The sequence below is a fragment of the Miscanthus floridulus genome, chromosome 11 (assembly GCF_019320115.1).
Source record: "Miscanthus floridulus cultivar M001 chromosome 11, ASM1932011v1, whole genome shotgun sequence".
Classification (NCBI taxonomy): Eukaryota; Viridiplantae; Streptophyta; class Magnoliopsida; order Poales; family Poaceae; genus Miscanthus; species Miscanthus floridulus.
Genome location: NC_089590.1, coordinates 89,209,147 through 89,233,502, shown reverse-complemented (window position 1 = coordinate 89,233,502; position 24,356 = coordinate 89,209,147). Strand labels below are relative to the sequence as shown.

Genomic DNA, 24,356 nt, shown 5'->3' with positions numbered 1-24,356 from the left:
TGCTACAAAACAATCTCTCTCTGAGATCTCTTTATCGCTTTTGCTTTCCCAAAGGTATAACAATTGCTATGCAGGTCCTTTTACATATATATCGCTTTTTCCGAATATGATATCAACTACAGTCACAATTCAACTCTAAAGAATTGTCGAAGGACCATAACAGGTGTCTCCAACATGACCATTTGGTGGGTTCCCATGAAAATGAAATAGGTGATAAGATGGCACCCAGTGGGGAAGGCGATAGCTAAACTAACTACAGCTAAGATGGGACAGGAACTTCTTCGGATTGTAGGCTTTTCTGGCTCCTGAGAGCGAGCCTGCTATAATCCTGAAAGCAGTAAATGTTAATTCATTAGACGCAAAACATGTATCATACTGAAATGAATTCAACAACACAGCAATCTGATGCTTTTATGTACAACAAGGACCAAGGTGAGTATTTACCTGCACTATAGACTGGGCGCAAAGCTTCCCAGATAAAACTGCACCTTCCATGGAAGCCAAGTATTTCTGCTTTGTGTAATCACCGGCCAGATAGAAGCCTTCTATCGGTGACCTTTGGAGAGGTCGGCAAGGTTCACAGTTTGGGACAGTTTTGTAAACCGATCTGTCAAAGCAAGCCAGAATACGAACATAAGGAAACAACACATAAAACTATCAGAGCTTGAGCCTCTATCAGGAAGGGTCTCTGGCAAATATCCTCACCTCGGTGTCTTCACAACATGATACTTAAGAATCTTTGCTTTACTCTGATCGGCAGCAATTTCATCAGGAAATAACTTGGTTAGCTCTTCCATAGTTGCCTCGATGATTTCACTGTCACTTCGACCAATCCATTCGTCTGCAGGAGCAAAGACCAACTCCAGCATTGAACGGTTTGGATCATAGTATTCCTGTAAAGAATTAGAAAAACAGAAGGAAAGAAACAGGTGAGTGTGCATCCATGTCATTTGCTACCAAACATACCGTGATTCATACAGACATGTTCACCAATGATTAAAGTCCTACACTTTAATACATCTATGTGCGCACATGACTAAAATTCATAACGCGCAAGATATTTATATTTCCACTTAATAATGAATTCCTTCTAAATCACATAAGCCATAGGACCTTTCATTGTAGTCAATAAAGTAAAATTCAGGTGGATATTGTATGACACATGTGAAGGTCCCTGAGGCCCTAGAAACAACGAATATTTAGTATGCTAGTGATTATGGAATGATGACAAGCTCCTCAAGTTAGTACCTTGCAGGTTACTGACATGTCTGCATAGACACTTAAAAGTGAACTCCTGAAAAGAAAACAAAAAAGGCATACAGTATTTAATACCGAACATAGACATTCAAACATGAATGACAGCGCAACCAGAATAGCACATAAAATATCATGATAAATAATCATAATCAAGATTTACTGCACAAAAAAATGCATGAACTACAGCTAGGAGAGATACCTGCTGAAAAGAAGATGGTCATATGTGTTTTTCAGTTTTCTGTCAAACCTGAGGTATTCAAAACAACAGAAATTCTCAGCAAAGCTTCAGGAATGTCTTGAGGAACAAGCATAACCAGACAAGGGAATCAATTCATTTACAATTCAGAACCAAATATTTCAATCAACTAACCATATATGAACATTGATAACAGGAACTCCCACCAACTTCTCCAGCTTCTTGAAGTAAGTAATTTCACTCCACTCTTGAGGTACAAGAAGCTTGAAGATATCAACTAAATACAAAGACTAGTCAGTTAAATTGAATAGCTGCACAGGAAACAAGGTTTATTCTTTATTGGAAACAAATCACACCTGGTGTTGCACAAACATAAGCATCTCCAGTTATTAGAGTTCCATCGCTAAGTGCAAAGTGTTTTACAGTTCCATCAGGATTCAGCTCTATCTTCTTAATACGAGAATTCAAGCGGACCTCTCCACCCCTAGACCGAATGTGATCAACAATAGGCATGCATAGCCTTTCAGGTGGACTACCATCCAAGAATGCCATTTTGGAACCATGCTTCTCCTGCGCATTTACACAAAGTAATCTTTTGAAAGACTCACAAGGTATCTTAACGTTGTAAGTACATATTAACATTTTCTCAAGTAAAAACAAGAATATAGACAAGAAAATAAGAATCGACATATGTAGGCTATTTCTCCAAACAGAACAGGCAAGTAATATATTACACAATTAAAAAAAGCAACAGCAGCTATACCTGAAGAAATCTGTTCAAAGCAATCAAAATGCACTGCATGGATAACTCATCAGGATTTATGAAATTGAGTGCCTTGGACATTGCAATAAAAACCTCATCGTTCACCCGATCAGGAACACCCTGTGCTGATCAAATAATTGTATCAGGCACCACATGAGACCATAAACAATGAAGGATGTATTACCATCTGTATTCCAAATGGCAAAAGTAAAACCAAATCTGAAGAACACTGTATGTGTATATCAGTTAGCACCCAAAAAAAATCTTTGCATTTTTGTCATTTCGGCTACAATGCTGGATCTAACGGGAAGAAAATCGCTGGACTTTACTGGAACAGTTAATGCAACCATAAGCATTGCATTGCTCAGCCTAACTTTGCACAGAAAGGGGTTTACAACAAAATATAAGATTACTTGAGCATATGAAGCATTTCCGTTTATGGACCTAACTATGCTCCTTCCAGAAGATATGACAAGAAAGGAAAATTACTCGCAAACTACAAGCTCTCTAATATTGATGAGATGGCAAAATGTTTTCTACACAGAGACTAGTCTAATCAACACATTTAACTCGTACCTGCTTTTTCATCCATTTTGAAACGGTTAAGCCATCTTGAGCTTCAACATAAGGTTGACCACCCACCATTGCTGGCAGAAGTCCAATTGCAAACTTCACCTTCTCTGGCCAGGTAAGCATTTCATTGTTTCTCAGTATGGCCCATATCCCTGTTAAAAGCACAATAGTGAATCATAGTATGGCATCAATTAGCGGAGTTAAGCTCAACAGTAATGATGTAGTGTTACTATTGCCACTAATAAACCCCTAATAATGTCCATATATTAGCAAAATGAGAGAACCTGTTGCGCTAACTCCAAATTGTTTATAATCTTACCGTTTACAGGTGCTGGTAAAGTTTCTGGGAAATCAAACCGGCTGAATTCTCCTGGCTTGTTTGGCATGGCAAATATCATGGAGTGTTCTTTCCACTGCAAACGATCCTCAATTCCAAGCTCACCAAACAGATTCTGTATGTTGGGATAAGCTCCAACTTAAACCAAAAATCCAAAATACATGGTTACATACACGTACACAATAAGTGTCATATATGCTAGGAAGGGAATAGTAGCAATCCAGTGCTCAACTGCTCATGTGGACAGAAGAACATATATTCGACTATGGCATTATGGATAAGATGGCCCATGGGTCAACATGGTTTATGTGACGTTGAAACATGTGCTGCTGTATGTTTTAGTAGTCTGCAAACTTTTCAGGCTATTTTGTCACTACTAGTAACTTAACAAAGTCCCTTTCTCAATAATGATTTTGCACAGATATTTATAAATTGTCCTTGAAAGAAACTCCTGCGACATTAGGAAAACTAAAAAGCATGAATGCATGATACAAGAAAAGAGTGCTTTAGAGGTTTGTGCGATGGTGTGCCTCAACAGTTTGTTAATATATTTTTTTAACAAGTAACAGTTTGTTAATAATGTGTAGAAACCATCATACTAACTGTACTTTTCTAATAGAAATAATCAAGAACATCAAATATGATGAAGAGAACCTTGAGGACCACAACTGTAACTTACAAAAGATATGAAGCCCAGTCTCGTACCAATCCCCATCTTCATCCTTCCAAGCAGCTACCTATCAATGCATACAAAAAGAATCATAAAGGAACAAATGATGAAAACAGTGAATGAGAGCAATTCAGAGAGCGGCAGTATTAGGTGCTTTGCACCCTTCCACCCACCGGCTTGCCGGGATCTGTGGAAATGAAATCAGGTGGGGATCGGTTTGATCCCTCCCGTAGTTGACCTCAAAAAAAAAAATCAGAGAGTGGCAAACAGTCATGCAAGTATCTATCAGACCTTTCCTCCCAAAACATCTCTTGCCTCAAGCAATATGGGTTTATGGCCAGCATCTGCCAGATACTTCGCCGTTGATAGACCAGCCAATCCTGCAAAAGTAACATAACAAATTAATAAAGCTAACAGCCAATTAGAGTTTCCCTCGAAATTCCCCAACTTACAAAGGAAAATAACATCTGTGAAAACATTAATCATGAATTCCGTCAGACCTGCACCAGCAATCACGACCTGCAACGGTTTACTGGGGCGTTCGCTGTTTCTAAAAAACGAAGAGAGCTGCCCAGCTTCCAAATAGTTTATTGTGCTTTCTAGTGGAGGTCTTGGAAAATCCTTGCAGACAACCTGCAGAAAAGGCAATCAATTATGATTTCACAAGAAACACAGTGAAAGCATGGAAAAGGAGAAAAACAAAAAGATGAACCTGCAAGGCAGCATGTCTACGGTGTGATCTCCTTCCTTTATTCCTTAAGACAAGATTTTTCACGGCAAAGCTCGAATGGTGAGTACTCGCAAAACATCTCTGAGGAAGTTGTCCCGCAAAAGGTCTTGCTTGGTTAGCTCCAGTGATGTTCATAGATGACAGGCAGACAGTGTCCATGTTGAAACAACTCTTGATGAAGTGTGGTCAGCTCCGCTTCAACCAATAGGCACAGGCAGACTACTGCAAATTCAAGAGGAGCCATTAGACCCACAGTTCATGAAGTCCTTCAGAGTATCGTGAGTAAACTGATCCAGGTTGCTAAATACTAATGAAGTCACTCTATGCTGAGAACAATTGATGGATTAATTAACGAGACAAAAAAAAATAGCATGATCCGGACCAAGTTCTAGATAACTTTGTAACACCACCACCTCAGATTAAACAAGCAGCATCGCCCCTCTAGGTTCTACACTCCAGGGGCGGACCCAGTAAAGGACATGGGCGTACACATGTACACCCAATAATTTTTGCAAAGCAATTGAAGTTAGTAGGCATAATACCAAGGTGTCCTGGTGGTGCTCGTCGCCGGCCAAGGTGGGGAGTGGCGAGTGGCGAAGTAGGACAGCAGCGACGGTCGCGGGGACACCGAGGCTGCAGAGGGCGGACGCCGCGCCGGAGCTGGTCGCGAGGACGCTGGGCCCCAGGTGGTGCTCGACCGAGCGCAGTCTCCTCTCCGGGTTGTGGCGCGGCGAGCGGATGGAGGAGATCGGCCGCGGGCGAACTGGAGAGGAGGAATGGGAGGCGGGCAGGCGGGCAGGCGGCGGACTTGGCGAGGCGGGGGCAGTGTCGTGGAGGCGGGGGAGCCCAGTTGCGAGGAACTGGGTGTGTAAGTGGGCGATGATAAGGGGGGGAGAGAGGCGACCTCCGCATTTGGTTGGGGCGATGGAAAGGGTCAAGCGCACGACGAGACGAGACTGGGGTGAGGAGGATGTGGTGGCGGAGGATGCCTGCCTTTTGGCGCCTGGTGCGCTCTACGTTTCCGTGGTATATACCGTTACGGCGCTACCGGCCCCGATATAATATAAAAAATAAGTCTAGTGGGCCTATAACATCACACCGACTTATGGGCCTGGACAGCACCACAAAAGTAGACTCAGCAAAGAAGCCCAGCCCTATTATCTTAGGGAATTGTCGGCGGCCTGACGTTCGATGGGATAGGATTATCGAACAGCTAGCAGAACGGCCCATCAGTCCCGCCCCACAGGCGTACCCCGCCCTTGTTCGATTCGCAGTGCCCCGCGCCCGTTGCTCCTTCCCCTGATCCCCTCATCTCTCTTTCCGCGTGGGGCAGGACCCGGGAGCCGAGACGAGGACGAGTACGCCCCGTCTGTAGGACCCCAGATGCGTCGCGCCCCCCACCTGTCGACCCCCGGCTTGTCGCGTCCCTTCCCACGGTGCTCGGGGCGTGCCCCAATGACTCTCTAAACATACCACTGAAACATGAAACACTTGAACGCAACATACGTCTGAAGCAGATGAAACATTTGTAACATACACTTACATGTGTGTGAAACATATGCAACATCCAGATAAAACACTTGCAACTTACAACATGAAAACACTTATTGTAACGTAAGACTGAAAGAGCTGACATATTTCGATCATACTCTAGCAACATATGTGTGAAATATATACAACATCCGGATAAAAATGCTTGCAACGTATATATGAAGCAGATAAAATATTTTGATCAAACGCTTGCAATATACGTCCGAAATAGATGAAACAATTTGAACAAACACTTGCAACATGCCTCTAAAACACTTTGCAACATATGTAACATCCTGATCTATTTTTGTAATGTCCATATAAAACACTTGCAAAATACCTCTAGAACATCTGGAATTGAAATATAGGCTTGCAACATGTCAGGCGCGACACTCTAGTGCAAGGCGACCACCATGTCACGTGCGTTGATGAACTCGATAACCACCTCTATGGGTAGATCGGGGCTAGGAGGTGGCGGAGCGAAGAGCACCATGGGCTTGGTTGTCGCGAGCTTCTTCCGCTAGAGGCGTCGGGGCATGCGTAGAGGTGAAACTTGGGCCAGGCCGTCTGACACGGCATGGCCCTCTCGTGCTTCGTGCCGCTTCAGGTCGTGCCCTCTAGACACGGAAAGCACATTGGGTCATGGCACGCCGGCACGCCTTCGGGTCGTGCCGGCCCAAGCACGGCCCTCAAAATGTATTTGCTAGTTTTCTTTTTCCCGCTTGTGATATGAAATATATATATATTGTGTGTACTATTTTAATGAAAGTTTTAGTCATTTTCATAATCTATTCAAGAATTAGATGAGAGATAGTATAGTAAATGCTAGAAAATTGGATTGTATAATTGTAGAAGTGTCTACGTACCATTTTTGCGCCGTGTTGGCCCAAGCACGACCCAAAATGTGGGTCGGGCCATGTAGCCCGCCGTGCCGACATCCTAGGCATGACATGGCCTAAAACATTTCATGTCGTACCGTGCTTCGGGTCATGTCAAAAGACCGTGCCATGACCCGCCCTCAAATGGCATGGCCCAAGTCCCAGTTCTAGGCGTGCGAAGCCTCGATGCAAGCGTGAAGTACGGCATGGCCGCGATGCCCTTGCGGTCTCCAACCATAGGAGGAGTTGACGAGAAGGACGCTAGCGCCGGCTCCAGCGATGAGGACAGGGGCGAGCGGTAGGTGCCCCTCCAGCGGTGCATCTTGGTGTCGTAGAGGCGAGCGAGGGCCCTAGGATAGAGGAAGCAAAGGTGGTCGCCGCAGGAGAAGACGAGAGGCGGGCGAGTGGTAGGAAACGTCGTGATGACCGTGCTAGTTGGGAATGCCATCGTCTTTTTTCATTTTGAGGAATGGTGAAAGAATAAAGGTAAAGGGAAACAAGTCTATTGGACTGGTAGTGCACACACTCAGGAAGCGCGACGTCCAGACAGTTGGATGCTGAAAGATCCTAATTGAAAGGATCAAGATGCCCAAGAGGGGGGGTGAATTAGGCTAATTCTAAATTTTCTTGCAATAATCAAATCCTACAGTTAGCCCAATTAACCCCTTGTGCCTAGAAAAGTATTTCTATTAATCTAACGCACAATGGACTTGCAACCTATGTTCCAAACTTACTCTAGCATGGCAATTCTATGAATGTAAGAACAAGTATTGAATTGCTCAAAGTAAATGCTCAAAGTAAATAGAGAGAGAGGAACGCGACGATGTTTTGCCGAGGTATCGGAGAGTCGCCACTCCCCACTAGTCCTCGTTGGAGCACCTGCGCAAGGGTGTAGCTCCCCCTTGATCCGCGCAAGGATCAAGTGCTCTCTACGGGTTGATTCTTCGACACTCTATCGCGGCGAATCACCTAAAGCCGCTCACAACTTGAGTTGGGTCACCCACAAGCTCCGCTGGGTGATCACCAAGCTCCTAATCACCACAAAGCCATCTAGGTGATGGCGATCACCAAGAGTAACAAGCACAAACTCTCACTTGACTATGCGAAGACTAATGAGAAGATGGATGCACACTTTGCTACTCTTGATTCACTAATGAGGCTACTCTCTTGGATTCTTAAATCTCAATCACCTCACTAGGACCTTGCTCTTCTTGGCACTCACAAACGTGTTTCTCAGCTGTTGGAATGAGCAAAAGTAACTCCACACACGAGTGGAGCTTCTATTTATAAGGCAGCCTGAAAAACGAACCGTTATGAGCTTCTGTGGGGTGACCGGACGCTCCAGTCATGATGACCGGACGCTCTGGTCAGTTCAACCCACGAACCAGTGATAAAGTGTTGACCAGACGCTGGCAGGGTCCGATCACCACTGACCGGACATGTTCGGTCGCATTAAACCCTCACTGGATGCTTACTATACTCGACCGGATGCTAAACCCCTAGGGTCCGGTCAGCATTGACCGGACGCGTCCGGTCATAGATTTCCTTCACTGGAACCTTACTGGAGTCGATCGGACGCTGCCTCTCAACGTCCGGTCACTTGATCACTCCAGCGTCCGGTCGCACCGAACGTAATCTGCTTGATCAAATGAACTGACCGAACCCTGTGGCCAGCGTTCGGTCGCACCGGAGCCAGCGTCCGGTCAGCATTTGACCCTCCATTCACTTCCAACTCTCGAACATATGTGAATGAAGTTTGCTCCAAAGGATCTTAGGCATATTGAGGAGCTACCTAGTGCTAGTTTTAACAAGTGTGCACCACACCTAACTCGCTAGACTCACTAGGTCAAGCTACCCGTTCATACCCCCCTTAATAGTACGCCAAAGGAAAAACAAAGTCCTAAACTACTCTAAGTGTCTCTCCTACTCCAATCGACACTTAGAACTAGTCATCCTTAACCTTGTCGTCCATCCTTTGAAAACCGAAACAATTTCCATCGTAGGGGCATGACCACCTCGATTGCCCAATCGATCTCCATTACCATGACCTAACTTAATTGCCTCTACAAAACACATGTTAGTCATAGTAATCTTGTATTGTCATTAATCACCAAAATCCAACTAGGGGTCTAGATGCTTTCAATCTCCTCCTTTTTAGTGATTGATGACAATACCACCTCGAGTATGTGAAAGAGTGAGGTTTTTGACGAGCTTGGTTCATATAAGCTTTTGTCAATAAGAACAAAAGAGTTAGGCAAGCTTATATGACCCAAGCCAACATGATGTACTCAAAGAATATGAATTAAGCATGAGTACAAGTAACAAAGCTCATTTGCATTAGAGTATAAATGTGGAAGCAAAGGCAAATGAGCATAACACAAGTGATATGACATAAAGGAATTCAAGGTAGAGATCACACATGTCATATATCACAATCACGTAGATAGCACTATCACATAGATATAATAGTATGCATGAAGGTAAACACATGAATGCATAAACGTAATAGTGTATCACACAAATAAGACTCCAAATATATATGATAGACTAATAATAGATAACTAGCTTCCCCTAAATGTTGCTCCCCCTGAGTCTACATACTCGAACCCTCTCACCCTTTGGCATCAAACACCAAAACCTAAGGGTTAGTCGGCGGGGCTACAGCGGACGAGCCAGGCGTTGAGGTACGAGGGGCAAGCTAAAACTAGGCGCCATCATCATCTGACCCTGAGCTCTATACTGACTGGCCCTCTATGGCTAGAAGCGTCTCTGAAGTGGTCTAGGTCTGAGCTGGGGCAGGTGCTGCCTGTGATGCTGCTAGGATATCTATCGTAGGATCTAAAGATATGACAGAAGAAGAGAGCCTTTGAGTAGTCATGACAACTGGAGCTGCTGTAGAAGGACCGGCGGCATGCATATGTGGCGGTGTAGGCATGCCTATCAACTCGCTAAAAGATACTCCAAAACTCCTGGAGACTGACATATCAGGCACAAAAAGCGAGGACGACTGCTCCGGTGTGAAGCCCGTCTAAAGTGGTGTGAAACGCGGGGCTAACATTGGCGAGGATAACCACTAGGACACCTGAACTGTGGGAGAAGCAAATGGAGCTGGAGGCTATCCCTAACTCTAAAGCCCACTAGGTTGTACTGCTAGAGTCATCATAGTGGTGGTAGGCTGAGCAAGCTACAACAAAAGCTATGGCTGTGGGGCCCCAAGTGCTGTGACTACATGCTGCATAAATCCCATAAACTACTGCTGCATGAGTAATTGTTGCTGATGCATCTGCTGCTGCTGCTGCTGAAGGAGCTGCTACTGCTGCTAGAACTCATCCTGATGAGCCTAAAACTGTGCAAAGTTGGCAGCGGTCTCTTGAGCCTATCATGCCTGATCCTGCTGCATTCGTTCAAGAATAGCAACCAAAGTAGGGTCCGTTTGTGGTGTAGGTGGAGCTGAGCTAGAACTGCCAGCCTCTGCATCATGTCTGCATGGAGGCATATGAGGAATCGGTAGATAGTCATCATCCGAGCTGTCGCTAGACTCTGTCACCTCCAGCCATGCCTCAAGCTGCTCCTCCTCAGTAGCGGCTATGCCTCTGATAATCTTGTCCTACTGAGCTGCTGACTCTAGAACATCTGGACAACGGCTAGGCTGAGTGGGTGCCTGTGGTGTGCTGTGCCTGATCCTCTGTGCCATGTTATAAGCCAGAAACTCTGTGATGGCACCTTTGTACTCGGTAACCATCTCTGGGGTCCTAACCTGCATAGACTTGAGCATCAGGAATGTGATCTAATGTGCATATGGAAGCTGTCTGCGACCCTTGAAGCCCTCAGCTATAGTATCCTCCATCTCTGATAAAAGGAGGTCCCAAATGTCGAACACGATCTGCTGCATCAGGGCATTAAGGAGCCAAAGTTGTAGGCGAGTCAGACCCTCTCTGTATCCCAACCTAGGAAGTAGTGTCCTCCTGATGATAGCCTCTAGCACTCGAGCTGTAGGAGTAAGGTCACTAGGGTTCCTCCTCGACCCCTCACCAAAGGGCTCCTTGAAGCAATGTCGCACAAGATCAGTAGGGGGCACTAAACCTCCATGAGGATGCCTGGGAGGCTCCTACTGTCTATAACATACCTCATGTAATCTGACAGGCTGCTCCTATAGCCTTAGTATCTCCCTGGCCCTAAAACTCATCACCTTGTAGTCTCTGCCATTGAATGCAAAGTGTATGAAGTTATGCTGTGGGTCAACATAGAGTGAAGCATAAAACTGTCGAACCCAAGATGGTACATACAGTCCAGTCCAGCCAATTAGATCTGTTAGCCCCGACAAATATGACAAGTAGGGGCGGATATGCTCTCCGGCTGCTGCCACAATAGACCCTATACTGCATACCCGCTGAGATTTGAACACTGCCCCACTATTGAGATAAGCATTGTAGAAATCCTCCTGGAGCGGTGTATAGAAACCCTCTGCTACTCTCTCATCCCTCCTCGAAGGAAACCACACCTCAAACTCTACAAATCTCAGCTGTCGAACCTATCTGGCCGTGGCGGCCCTCAAGTCAAGGTGTACCACTAGAGGTGGACCCTATGGTCTAGGCGGTGGGCATGAACCCCTGTGCTATGTAGCTGGCCTCGGTGGAACTGTAGCACTGGTACGACCAGAGCGGCATAGCTAGGGTGCCTGCTTAGTCTCCTTGGCCTGCTGGCCCTCCTGAGTCTCCTGAGCTGGCTGAGGCTCTGCTAGTGGGGGCTGCTGTTGTGGCTCCTGCTGGGACTCCCCCTAAGGTCGAGGCTCCACAATAGCTAGTCGACGTCCTGCCATCATGATAGTCCCAGGTGGACCACCATGATGACGCTCAGCCTCCTCAACTACTGCCCTCTGTGCTGGTGTGAGCTGCGGATCTACAATGACAACACCACTGCGAGTGTCGCCTCTCTTGGCACGCTCTGTGGCCTCAACGACTACTGCTGCTCTCGCTATCTCTGTGTCGGGGTACTTGCGCTTCTTAGATGTAATCTACTTCGTCGCCTTGCCTTTTGGTCCTACAGGCTGGTGAGATGGGGGCCTCCGATCGTCATCTCCTAGACCACCCCTAACATTCTTCGTGCGAGCCATCTGATCTGTTAAGAAGATGAACTACCGCCGACAAAGATCAACTATCAAACTGACACTCCCGAGGCTTGGCCTCGATCCGTACTCACAAGCTTGGCTCCGAGTTGACTGATAACTACCACAAGAACCTCAACGGCACTAACTCGCTGCATGATGGAGTAGATGGATATACAAATAAATACAATATATCTAATAGATGCGAAAACCCTAGGAAGCAAGCAATGTAGGTACGAAATAGAGGCGATAGGCTTTCTACCTGACGAACCGGTGATCCGAGAGAAGAAGAGACGTGTCACGTGGGGGAAACCTCGGAACCGGCTAGGGTTGATCGAAAGCCCTTAATGTGATTTGAAATCAGTGCTTTGCAATTTGATCTAGGTCACAAGCAAATCAAATTGAGAGCAAGGGTTTGGCCTTACCAACGAGGAGGCAGGGCTAGGGCATGGGAACTACGGCTGCGGTGGCGCTTGGAGGCTGGCTTGAGCACTGCTAGTGCGGTGGATCAACACGATGGAGGCATGGGAACAGCGGCGGCGTGGAGACAACGGCTGTGGTGGTGCGGTGCTCAGGCATAGGAGAGCTGCGGCGGCTAGGGCACGGCGTATGGGAGGCTCGGTGAAGGTAGCATATGGGGTTAGGTCAAGAACGCTCGTGACGGCTGCAGTTAAATGGGGACCCCATGCGTAATAGAGAAGGAAACAGGGAAAGAGATCTGATTCCACACGTTTTCTACTGACCGAACGCTCCGGTGGTAGCGACCAGACGCTATCACCCAGCGTCCAGTTGATTCCAGAGAGGTCCAAATCCTCTAGAATCACGACCGGACACGTCCGGTGGTCCATGACCGGACACAGGCAAGGTCTGGTCAGTTGCCTTGAACTCCATGTAGATCAACCGAACGCTGGATCCCTTCCTGACCGGACACACAAACGCAGTGTCCGGTCACTCCTTCAGCTTCTGTTCACCTCCTGTGAACTGACCGGACACTGGACTACAGAGTCTGGTGCAGCATCCGGTCACTCTTTTCCAGCAAATCTTCAAAGTTCCTTCGCGCTGCCTGTTCTCAATCAAGTCTCAACTTGAATAAGATCCAAATAAACACCAATTAGGACTGATGTGAGTGACCTCTCTCAAACCCTCATATTTTTCAAAATATTTTGCCTTAGGCTATAATTCTTTTTAAGAAAATAGACAATAAGAGGGCAAATGGAACAAAACGACAAAAACAACATCCATGCATATGCAATACTTGTAAGTAAATCTAGTTGCTTGTCAAGTTTGATCCAAGGTTAAGCTTTTTCACATGGTTTTCGGCGGTTATCTTAACCATGTTAGACAAGCCCTATATGCATTACCAAAAATCAAACATGTTGTATATTACAATGAATGCAAGGGACAACACAAGCTCAATTTTTAGTGAAGTTGCTAAAATCAAGTACATTGAGCTCATTCCGCAATCTACAAAATGTAGCCTCATCTAGCGGTTTAGTGAAGATATCCGCTAATTGATCTTCGGTTCTTACACCTTCTAGTGATATATCATTTTTAGCAACATAATCTCTTAGAAAGTGATGGCGGATATCTATGTGCTTGGTACGAGAGTGTTGAACCGGATTATTTGCAAGTTTTACCGCACTTTCATTATCGCACAAAAAAGGTACCTTTTCGAGAACTACACCATAGTCTAGCAAAGTTTGTTTCATATATAATATTTGTGAACAACAAGCACCCACGGCAATGTATTCCGCTTCGGCGGTGGACAAAGCCACACTATTTTGTTTCTTGGAGGACCAAGACACAAGTGATCTACCAAGCAAATGGCACCCTCCGGATATGCTTTTTCTATCAACTTTGCATCCGGCGTAATCCGAATCGGAATAGCCAATTAATTCAAATATAGCTCATTTGGGATACCAAAGACCAATGCTTGGTGTGTGCTTAAGATACCTAAGGATTCTTTTTACGGCAATTAAATGTGTTTCCTTAGGATTAGCTTGAAATCTAGCACACATATACACACTAAACATGATGTCGGGCCTAGATGTGGTTAAATATAACAAGCTACCAATCATGGAACGGTAGAGAGTTTGATCAACCAAGTTACCTCCCTCATCTAGGTCGAGATGTCCATTGGTAGGCATTGGTATCTTGATTGGCTTATATTCATCCATCTTGAATCTCTTGAGAAGATCTTTTGTGTATTTCTCTTGAAAGATGAAGATGCCTTCTTTCATTTGCTTGACTTGAAAACCAATAAAGAATGTAAGCTTACCAATCATTGACATCTCGAACTCCTTCGACATCAATTCACCAAATTCTTTGTATGAGTCTTCATTTGATGATCCAAAGATGATATCATGAACATATACTTGACAAATGAAGATATGCCCATCAAGCTTCTTAGTAAATAGTGTGGTGTCGACCTTCCCAATGGTGAAGCCCTTCTCAATGAGGAAGTCCTGAAGGCGCTCATACCAAGCTCTTGGGGCTTGCTTAAGCCCATATAATGCCTTAGACAACCTATAAACATGATTATGATATCTAGGGTCTTCAAACCTGGGAGGTTGATCAACATAGACTAGTTCATTAATAAAGCCATTTAAAAATGCACTTTTCACATCTATTTGATATAGTTTCATTTCATGATGTGATGCATATGCAAGAAGGATATGGATGGCTTCTAATCTTGCAACCAGTGCAAAGGTCTCTCCAAAATCTAAACCTTCAACTTGAGAGAACCCCTTTGCAACTAGTCTTGCCTTGTTCCTCACAATAACTTCTTGATCATCTTGCTTGTTGTGGAACACCCACTTTGTTCTAATGACTCTTGCACCTTTTGGCCACTCTTCAAGAGTCCAAACTTTATTGCGAGTGAAGTTGTTCAACTCTTTATGCATGGCATTGATCCAATCTGGATCTTTAAGAGCTTCTTCTACCTTGGTAGGCTCATAGCAAGAGACAAAAGAGTGATGAGCAATAAATAAAGTAAGTTTTTTAGATCGAGTCATTACACCCTTTGATGGACTTCCTATGATGAGATCTTGTGGATGATCTTGTAGGAGAGGTGTATTTCTTCTATTGAGTACTTAAGGAGGAGGTTGTGGAGCATTAACATCTTGTGCTTGTACCACCATTTGCTCATGGGAGATATGAGTATCTTCATTTTCTACTCTCCCATCTTTTTCACCATCTTGTGGCACACTTGATGAAGAAGGTTGATCAATGACTTGTACATCATCTTCATCATCTTTTGGCTTGATGTCTCCCACCGGAATATTCTTCATAGCCTCCCTCAATGGTTCATCACCTACATCATCAAGATTCTCATATGCTCCTTGGGAGCCGTTAGATTCATCAAATTCCACACCATATATTTCTTCAACCAAGCCGGTGGTATAATTAAATACTCTATATGCTTTGGACTTTGATGAGTAACCAACAAGAAAACCAATATCACAACGTCTTTGGAACTTCCCTAGGTGTTGCCGCTTCTTGTAGATGTAGCATTTGCAACCAAACATCCTAAAGAAGGAGATGTCTGGCTTCTTCCCATTGAGCAACTCATAAGGTGTCTTGCTAAGGAACTTTTGAAGGAATAGACGGTTGGATACATAACATACGGTGTTGATTGCTTCCACCCATAGAGCTTTGGGGGTGTTGTACTCATCTAGCATTGTCCTTGCAAGAGTGATCAAAGTCCAGTTCTTTCTCTCAACTACACCATTTTGTTGAGGAGTATAAGTTGTGGAGACTTCATGTTTGATTTCAACTTCATCACAATAGGCTTCAATGTTCGTGTTGTCAAATTCTTTCTCATTGTCACTTCTAATCTTTTTGAGCTCTCTTGGCAAACTTCTTGAAGCAAGATGCAACTTTGGATTTGTCATGAAGAAAGAATACCCATGTATACCTTGAATAGTCATCAACGATCACAAGACAATAAAGGTTCCCTCCCAAACTCTTATATGTTGTTGGTCCAAATAGATCCATGTATAGGAGTTCTAGCACTCTTGTGGTTGACATGAAAGCTTTGGTTGGATGAGTATTTGCAACTTGCTTGTCGGCTTAACATGCACTACAAAGCTTGTCCTTCTCAAACTTCATATCATTCAACCCTCTCACCAAATCATTCTTCATAAGCTTCTTAAGTGAGCTCATCCCAACATGAGCAAGTCTTCTATGCCATAGCCACCCAAGTGTTGTTTTGGTGAATAGGTAAGTCTTCAAATTTGCATCTTCAGAGGTAAAGTCCACTAGATATAAGTTGTTGTATCTAAATCCATTGAATATCACTTGATTGTCATCTACCTTGGATACAACAACCTCCTTCTCGGTGAACAAGCATTGGAAGCCAAGATCACATAATTGTCCAACGGATAGCAAGATGAAGCTCAATGAAGCAATATATAGCACATTAGAGATGGAATGATCATTTGATATTGCCACTTTGCCCAATCCTTTAACCTTGCCATTTGAATTATCTCCAAATGTTATTTTCTCTTGTCCATCTACCTCTTCATCTAGTGAGGTGAACATACGAGGATCATCGGTCATATGTTGAGTGCAACCACTATTAATAACCCAATGACTTCCACCGGTCTTGTAGTTCACCTACACACAAGAGATTCAAGCTTTAGGAATCCAAACTTGTTGAGGGCCCTTCACCTTCTCAACAAGTGACTTAGCCACCCAAATCTTCTTAGGCCTATTCTTGTTAGGGGGTCCTAAGAACATGACTTTTATCTTTCCACTAGAATCCTTTCTAAGCATGTAATGAGCATTGAAGGCAAAGGGTCTAGCATGCTTGGGCAAGGGTTGTGGCGGTGGAGTTTGACACTCATGAGTAAAGTGACCTTCTTGTCCACACTCAAAACATCTCTTTGGCTTTGGCTTTGGCTTTGATTATTGTTGTTGAGCTTGAGCCTTCTTCTTCTCTACACTTGCCACATATCCAATGCCACTTCTATCCATCTTCATGATGGTGTTCATAAGTAGCTCACTTTGGAGGTGCTTGCCTCTAGCAAACTTGCTCAACCCAATCTTGAGATGCTCTTTCTCCAACTTGAGCTTCTTATTTTCTTCCTTTAGAGCATCATCTTTCTTCTCTTCCTTGAGCTTCTTGTTTTCTTCTTTGAGCTTCTCATTCTCAAGGATCAACTTTTTATCATGATCAAGAGTTTCTAGCACAATGGTGTTGTGGCTTTTCATCTCTTCAAGATCTTTCATGAGCTTCTCATTATCACTCTTGAGCTTGACATACTCATCATAGTCATTGCACTCAACCACTTGCTTGCCTTTGCTATTAGATCCTTGCTCAATGCTCTCATTAATTAAATCATCACATGAAGTAGCTATATCAATCTTAACAACATGGTTAGTAGCATCATGTGGCTCATTTGGTAAAAATTCTTGAGCAATAACAAGAGTATCATAATTGATCTTTAGAGTTGTATATTCATCTTTTAGCTTGTTGTGACTAGTGATGAGCTCATTGTGCACCCACTCAAGTTTATCATGTTTATCTTTAAGCTCTTTCTTAGAAGATTTGAGCTCCTTGAGTTTGGATGATATAACATCATTTGTTTCTCTAAGCTTATCATTAGTCTTTTCCAATGGATCGCATTTAGCAAAGAGTGAATCATTTTTAGCATCAAGCTTTTCATTTTTAGCTCTACTCTTTCTAATGATCTTAGTGTATTTTCTTAGTATTTTGACAAGATCATCATATAAAGGTGAATCATCATCATCGCTATCACTATCACTATCATCATCACTAGCATGTTCATCATCACTACTATCATCATCATTTGATACCTTGCATTCACCCTTGGCCATAAGGCATAGGTGTGTAGAGGATGATGGCGATGGTGGCGGTGAAGATGGAAGATCAATAGCAATGGCGGCCACCTTCTCATTGTCACTATCATCATTGGATGATCCACTAGATGAATCAATGTCCATGCGCCAATCACCAACGATGTAGGCCTTTTCACTCTTCTTCTTCTTGTAGAAGTCCCTCTTTTTGCCATCCCTCTTCTTGTATGGCTTGTTCTTTTTCTTCTTATCTTCATCTTCATTGCTTGAGTCATCTTTCTTGCCCTTGTTATTGTTCTTGAACTTGTCTTTCTTGGGCTTTGTGCATTGATGAGCTAGATGGCCAAGTTCTCCACAATTATAGCAATCCATCTTAGAGATCGGCTTTCTTCTTGAGCTTGTGAAGAACTTCTTCTTCTTGCCATCAAACTTGATGCCACTCTTATTGAGCTTCTTTAGCATCTTGGCGGTCTTCTTCACCATGAGAGCAAGACTTTCATCATCATCTTCTTCATCACTTGAGCTCTCATACTCAAGTCTTGCTTTGCCCTTATCTTGGCTAGCTTTGAATGCTAAGTCCTTCTCTTTTTTCTTTGTAGAGGATGAGCCATCTTGTGGCGTGATGTGCATGTACATCTCATGAGCATTGATCTTTCCCAAGATTTGTGTCGATGTAGCGGCAGAAAGATCACCTTAATGTAGCACGGTCACAATATGCCCATATTTGTCAATGGGGAGGACACTCAAGATCTTTCTCACAACGTTGGATGGTGACATTTGAGTAAGTCCAAGCCCATTAACTTCCTCTACAAGAACATTTAAATGTGAATACATCTCATTAGCACTTTAGGAAGCATCTCAAATGAATTTAGCTTTTTAATTACAAGATGATAGCGTTCCTCATGCTCACTCTTGGTTCTCTCATAGAGCGCACAAATGTCCGACCATAGTGCATGTGTGTCTTTGTGGTTCCTTATATGGTTGAACACATCTTTGCAAAGGCCTCTAAAGATGGTGTTTCGAGCCTTTGCATTCTATTTTTCATAATTAACCTCATCGCCTTGTAAGTTAGTAGCATCCCGAGGTTTTGGGAAGCCTTGTGAGGCGGCTCTAAGAATACCAATGTCTAGAGCTTTTAAGTACGCCTCCATGCGGATTTTCTAATATGGAAAGTCATCTCCCTCAAAGATAGGAGGAGGTCCATCCCCGTAAGACATCTTGCTCAAAGCGATTAAGCTTAAAACGTGAGCACGAGACTCTGATACCAATTGAAAGGATCAAGATGCTCAAGAGGGGGGGTGAATTGGGCTAATTCTAAATTTTCTTGCAATAATCAAATCATACGGTTAGCCTAATTAACCCTTTGTGCCTAGAAAAGTCTTTCTATTAATCTAACGCACAACAAACTTGCAACCTATGTTCCAAACTTACTCTAGCATGGCAATTCTATAAATGTAAGAACAAGTATTGAATTGCTCAAAGTAAATGCTCAAAGTAAATAGAGAGAGAGAGGAACGCAGCGATGTTTTGCCGAGGTATCAGAGAGTCGCCACTCCCCACTAGTCCTCGTTGGAGCACCCACGCAAGGGTGTAGCTCCCCCTTGATCCGCACAAGGATCAAGTGCTCTCTACGGGTTGATTCTTCGACACTCCGTCGCGGTGAATCACCCAAAGTCGCTCACAACTTGAGTTGGGTCACCCACAAGCTCCACCGTGTGATCACCAAGCTCCCAATCACCACCAAGCCGTCTAGGTGATGGCGATCACCAAGAGTAACAAGCATGAACTCTCACTTGACCACGCGAAGCCTAATGAGAAGATGGATGTACACTTTGCTACTCTTGATTCACTAATGAGGCTACTCTCTTGGATTCTCAAATCTCAATCACCTCACTAGGACCTTGCTCTTCTTGGCACTCACAAACGTGTTTCTCAGCTGTTGGAATGAGCAAAAGTAACTCCACCCACGAGTGGAGCTTCTATTTATAAGGCAGCCTAAAAAATGAACCGTTATGAGCTTCTGCGGGGTGACCGGACGCTCCGGTCATGATGACTAGACGCTCCAATCAGTTCAACCCACAAACCAGTGATAAAGTGTTGACCGGCTACTGGTAGGGTTCGATCACCACTGGCCGGATGCATCCAGCCGCATTAAACCCTCACTGGATGCTTACTGTACTCGACCAGATGCTGAACCCCTAGGGTCCGGTCAGCACTGACCGGACGCGTCCAGTCGCAGATTCCCTAAACTAGAACCTTACTGGAGTCGACCGGACACTACCTCTCAGTGTCCGGTCACTTGACCACTCCATCATCTAGTCACACCGAACGCAATCTGCTTGATCAAATGAACTGACCGGACCCTGTGGCCAGCGTTCGATCGCACCGAAGCCAGCGTCCGGTCAGCATTTGACCCTCCATTCACTTCCAACTCTCGAACATATGTGAATGAAGTTTGCTCCAAAGGATCTTAGGCATATTGAGGAGCTACCTAGTGCTAGTTTTAATAAGTGTGCACCACACCTAACTCACTAGACTCACTAGGTCAAGCTACCCATCCATACCCCCCTTAATAGTACGGCCAAAGGAAAAATAAAGTCCTAAACTACTCTAAGTGTCTCTCCTACTCCAATCAACACTTAGAACTAGTCATCCTTAACCTTGTCATCCATCCTTTGAAAACTAAAACGATTTCCATCATAGGGGCATGACCACCTCGATTGCCCAATCGATCTCCATTACCATGACCTAACTTAATTGCCTCTGCAAAACACACGTTAGTCATAGTAATCTTGTATTGTCATTAATCACCGAAATCCAACTAGAGGCCTAGATGCTTTCACTAATATGGCTAGAGGAGGGTGAATAGCCTATTTAAAAATCTACAAACCAACTAGAGCAATTTGATTAGTATGACAAATAGCGAAAAGCAAACTTGCTCTAGCTCTACAAGGGTTGTAAACCACCTATCCAACAATTCTAATTACTATGATCACTAGAAACACAATTTACTAAGTCACTACTCACTAAGAGCTCTCACACTTGCTACACTAAAGAGTTCCACTAGATGAACTTAAGCTACAAAGCAAGCTCTTAATTCTAGCTACACTAAAGAGCTTGCTACAACTAGTTTGCGCGAATGTAAATGAGTAAGTAAGGTGTTTATACCGCCGCATAGAGGAGTGAGTCAATTATAAGATGAATACTAATTCAATCACTGGAAGAATACCAAAGGGCAAGAGACAACCAATGTTTTTCTCCCAAGGTTCACGTGCTTGCCGGCATGCTAGTCTCTGTTGTGTCGACCAACACTTGGTGGTTCAGCGGTTAAGAGGTGTTACACGAACCTCGTCCACACAATTAGACACTGCAAGAATTTACCCACAAGTGAGGTAACTCAATGACACGAGCAATCCACTAGAGTTACCTTTTGGCGCTCTACTAGGGAAGGCACAAGACCCCTCACAATCACTGTGATCGGAGCCGGAGACAATCACCAACCTTCGCTCGACGATCCTCGTTGCTCCAAGCCATCTAGGTGGCGGCAACCACCAAAAGTAACAAGTGAATCCCGTAGCAAAACACAAACACCAAGTGCCTCAAGATACAATCACTCAAGCAATGCACTTGGATTCTCTCCCAAACTCACAAATATGATGAATCAATGATGGAGATGAGTGGGAGGACTTTGGCTAAGCTCACAAGGTTGTTATGTCAATGCAAATAGCCAAGAGAGTGAGCTTGAGTTGGCTATGGGGCTTAAATAGAGCCCCCAATGAAATAGAGTCGTTGGGCTCATAGAGCACCCTACTGCGCACCGACCAGACACACAGGTCGGGGTGACTGGAAGCACGCCTCCCAGCGTCTGGTCACAGGATGTGCGCCACATGGCCCTTCAGTTTAACCTCATTCACGCGATCTCAATGGCTAGTCTGCTTCACACCATGTGTTAAGTTGCGGCCAGACATGCTGCTCAAAGTGATCGGACGCTCCATCACTAGAGTCCGATCGTTTTCAGTAAGGTTCTAGTGATGGTTTTTTATGACCGGACGCGTCCGGTGGCTCATGACCGGACCCAAGCCTACGTCTGGTCAACCCAGCCACTCTTTGTTGCTCGCATCAGCGTACGTCACTAGGTGACCGGATGCACCCCCTGCACGTCTGGTCTCTCTTTCTCTTTAGCGTCTGGTCAAGGGACCGAGGGAGGCATTCACTGCGTGCCACTGATCGGACACGAGATCAGAGTCCGATCAATACGAAACTTCTCCTTTTGACCCCGAACTGCACCACCCTTGATCAATTGTGCCAACAACCAAGTGTATCACCTTGTGCACATGTGTTAGCATATTTTCACAAATGTTTTCAAGGGTGTTAGCACTCCACTAGATCCTAAATGCATATGCAATGAGTTAGAGCATCTAGTGGCACTTTGATAACCGCATTTCGATACGAGTTTCACCCCTCTTAATAGTATGGCTATCGATCCTAAATGTGATCACACTCGCTAAGTGTCTCGATCACTAAACCAAAAAGCTCCTATAAAATTCACCTTTGTCTTGAGCTTTTTGTTTTTCTCTTTCTTCTTTTCCAAGTCCAAGCACTTGATCATTACCATGGCATCACCATCATCATGTCATGATCTTCATTTGCTTCACCACTTGGAATGTGCCACCTATCTCATAATCGCTTTGATAAACTAGGTTAGCACTTAGGGTTTCATCAATTCACCAAAACCAGACTAGAGCTTTCAATCTCCCCCTTTTTGGTAATTGATGACAACCCTTTCACAAAGATATGAATTAAAATTCATTTGAATCCATGTTGCTTGCCCAAGCATATCTATTATGTGTAAAAGGATATGGACAAGTTTCATGAATCCCATATGGTAGCAATTGCTCCCCCTATATATGTGCTAAGAGTTTGGATCGTAGCTTGCACATATGTTTAGATAGGAAATGTAGGAGTCAATGTCTACAAAATGATGCTAAGGTATAAGAGATGGACCTTTGAAGCATGATACCAATTGGAGTGCACCAATATACCATCCTTAGCACCATTAGTAACTGGACATACACAAAAACTAGAATATCCCATGAGATCAACATTAGAAGTAAGGTCTAGTTTCTATAAAATGAACATAAGTCTAGTTACTTAACCTATGCATGCTAGTTTTTCATTTCATAATTCAAACATACAACTAGCATATACCACACAAGCATGGATATTGAAATTTAAAACTTATGCCATGTAAGCAAATATATGAAATGCACATTCCAATGCAACATACAAGTTTATGAGCTTGCTCCCCCTACTTGTGTACAATTTTGATTGATCCCTTTACAATGCCCTTACAATGTCATTTCATTTGTCCCCTATCTATCTTTGTGAATTTCTCTCCCCCTTTGTCAACAATTAACACAAAAAGGTGACCTCAAATTTTAGATAGGTTTAGGGTGAAACCATGTGAAGTGAGGATTATTTTCCTAATTTAGTTCAATCTAGATCACTTGTAAAAACATATTTAACTCAGTTTGATCTAAGAGCAAGCTTCTTCACACCTCCAAAAGAGGGTTATCATGCACCATGTTGAGTTAAACACTTATAGCTCATTTTCTAGATTAAGCACTAGATTTACAAGCCCACAAACATGTCATATGCTACCACTAGATCATTTCAAGTATACAAGCAATAATGGTACCATACAAGCATCAAATTCATTTGATTTTCATGAATGAGCCTAAGACATGATAGGAATGACTAGATGCACTAAACAAGTCTTTAGCAATGGATGAATGACATGTCAATCAACTTTACATTGCTTTGCTCGAAGGTGAGGCATGTCATATAATGGGGGTGCATCAACACATATTGGAGAAGTCAAGTATGTTTAATTATTCCTTAGATTGCAAACCTCTTCTCATCAAGTGGCTTGGTGAAGGTATCGGCAAGTTGATCATCGGTGCCAACACTCTTAATATAAATATCTCTTTTTTGTTGGTGATCTCTTATGAAATGATGGCGGATATCTATATGCTTTGTTCTTGAATGTTGAACCGGGTTGTTGGTGAGCTTTACGACACTCTCATTGTCACATAGCAATAGCACTTGCTTGAATTTGATTCTAAAGTCACTCAAAGTAGCCTTCATCCAAAGTAATTGAGCATAACAACTACCGGCCGAAATGTACTCCGCTTCAATAGTTGAAAGTGCTACACTATTTTACTTTTTTTATGACCAAGGCACAAGTGATCTTCCCAATAGTTGACATGTGCCTGATGTGCTCTTTCTCTCAACTTTGCATCCTGCATAATCGGAGTTTGAATATACAATCAACTCAAATCTTGCTCCTTTGGGATACCATAATCTAACATTTTGTGTATGCTTCAAGTACCTCAATATTTTCTTTGTTGCATTAAAAGACTTTCTCTTGGTAAAGCTTGAAATCTAGCACATATACATACACTAACCATCACATCCAGCCTTGATGCGGTCACATAG

The 24,356-nt window shown here is 43.8% G+C and overlaps 1 protein-coding gene across 1 annotated transcript; it reads right to left on the bottom strand.

Moving 5' to 3' along the window:
* Positions 1–5,429, bottom strand: LOC136491676 (15-cis-phytoene desaturase, chloroplastic/chromoplastic). The gene is made up of 15 exons (XM_066487943.1): positions 5,069–5,429; positions 4,509–4,748; positions 4,297–4,429; positions 4,088–4,176; positions 3,806–3,863; positions 3,109–3,264; positions 2,793–2,941; positions 2,217–2,336; positions 1,810–2,023; positions 1,628–1,730; positions 1,457–1,504; positions 1,249–1,294; positions 706–893; positions 445–607; positions 1–328 (listed from the first exon to the last, which is right to left on the bottom strand). The coding sequence occupies exons 2-15, from the start codon at positions 4,683–4,685 to the stop codon at positions 260–262; spliced, it is 1,713 nt and encodes a 570-aa protein (XP_066344040.1). The 5' UTR covers positions 4,686–4,748; positions 5,069–5,429; the 3' UTR covers positions 1–259.
* Positions 5,430–24,356: the final 18,927 nt, after the last annotated feature.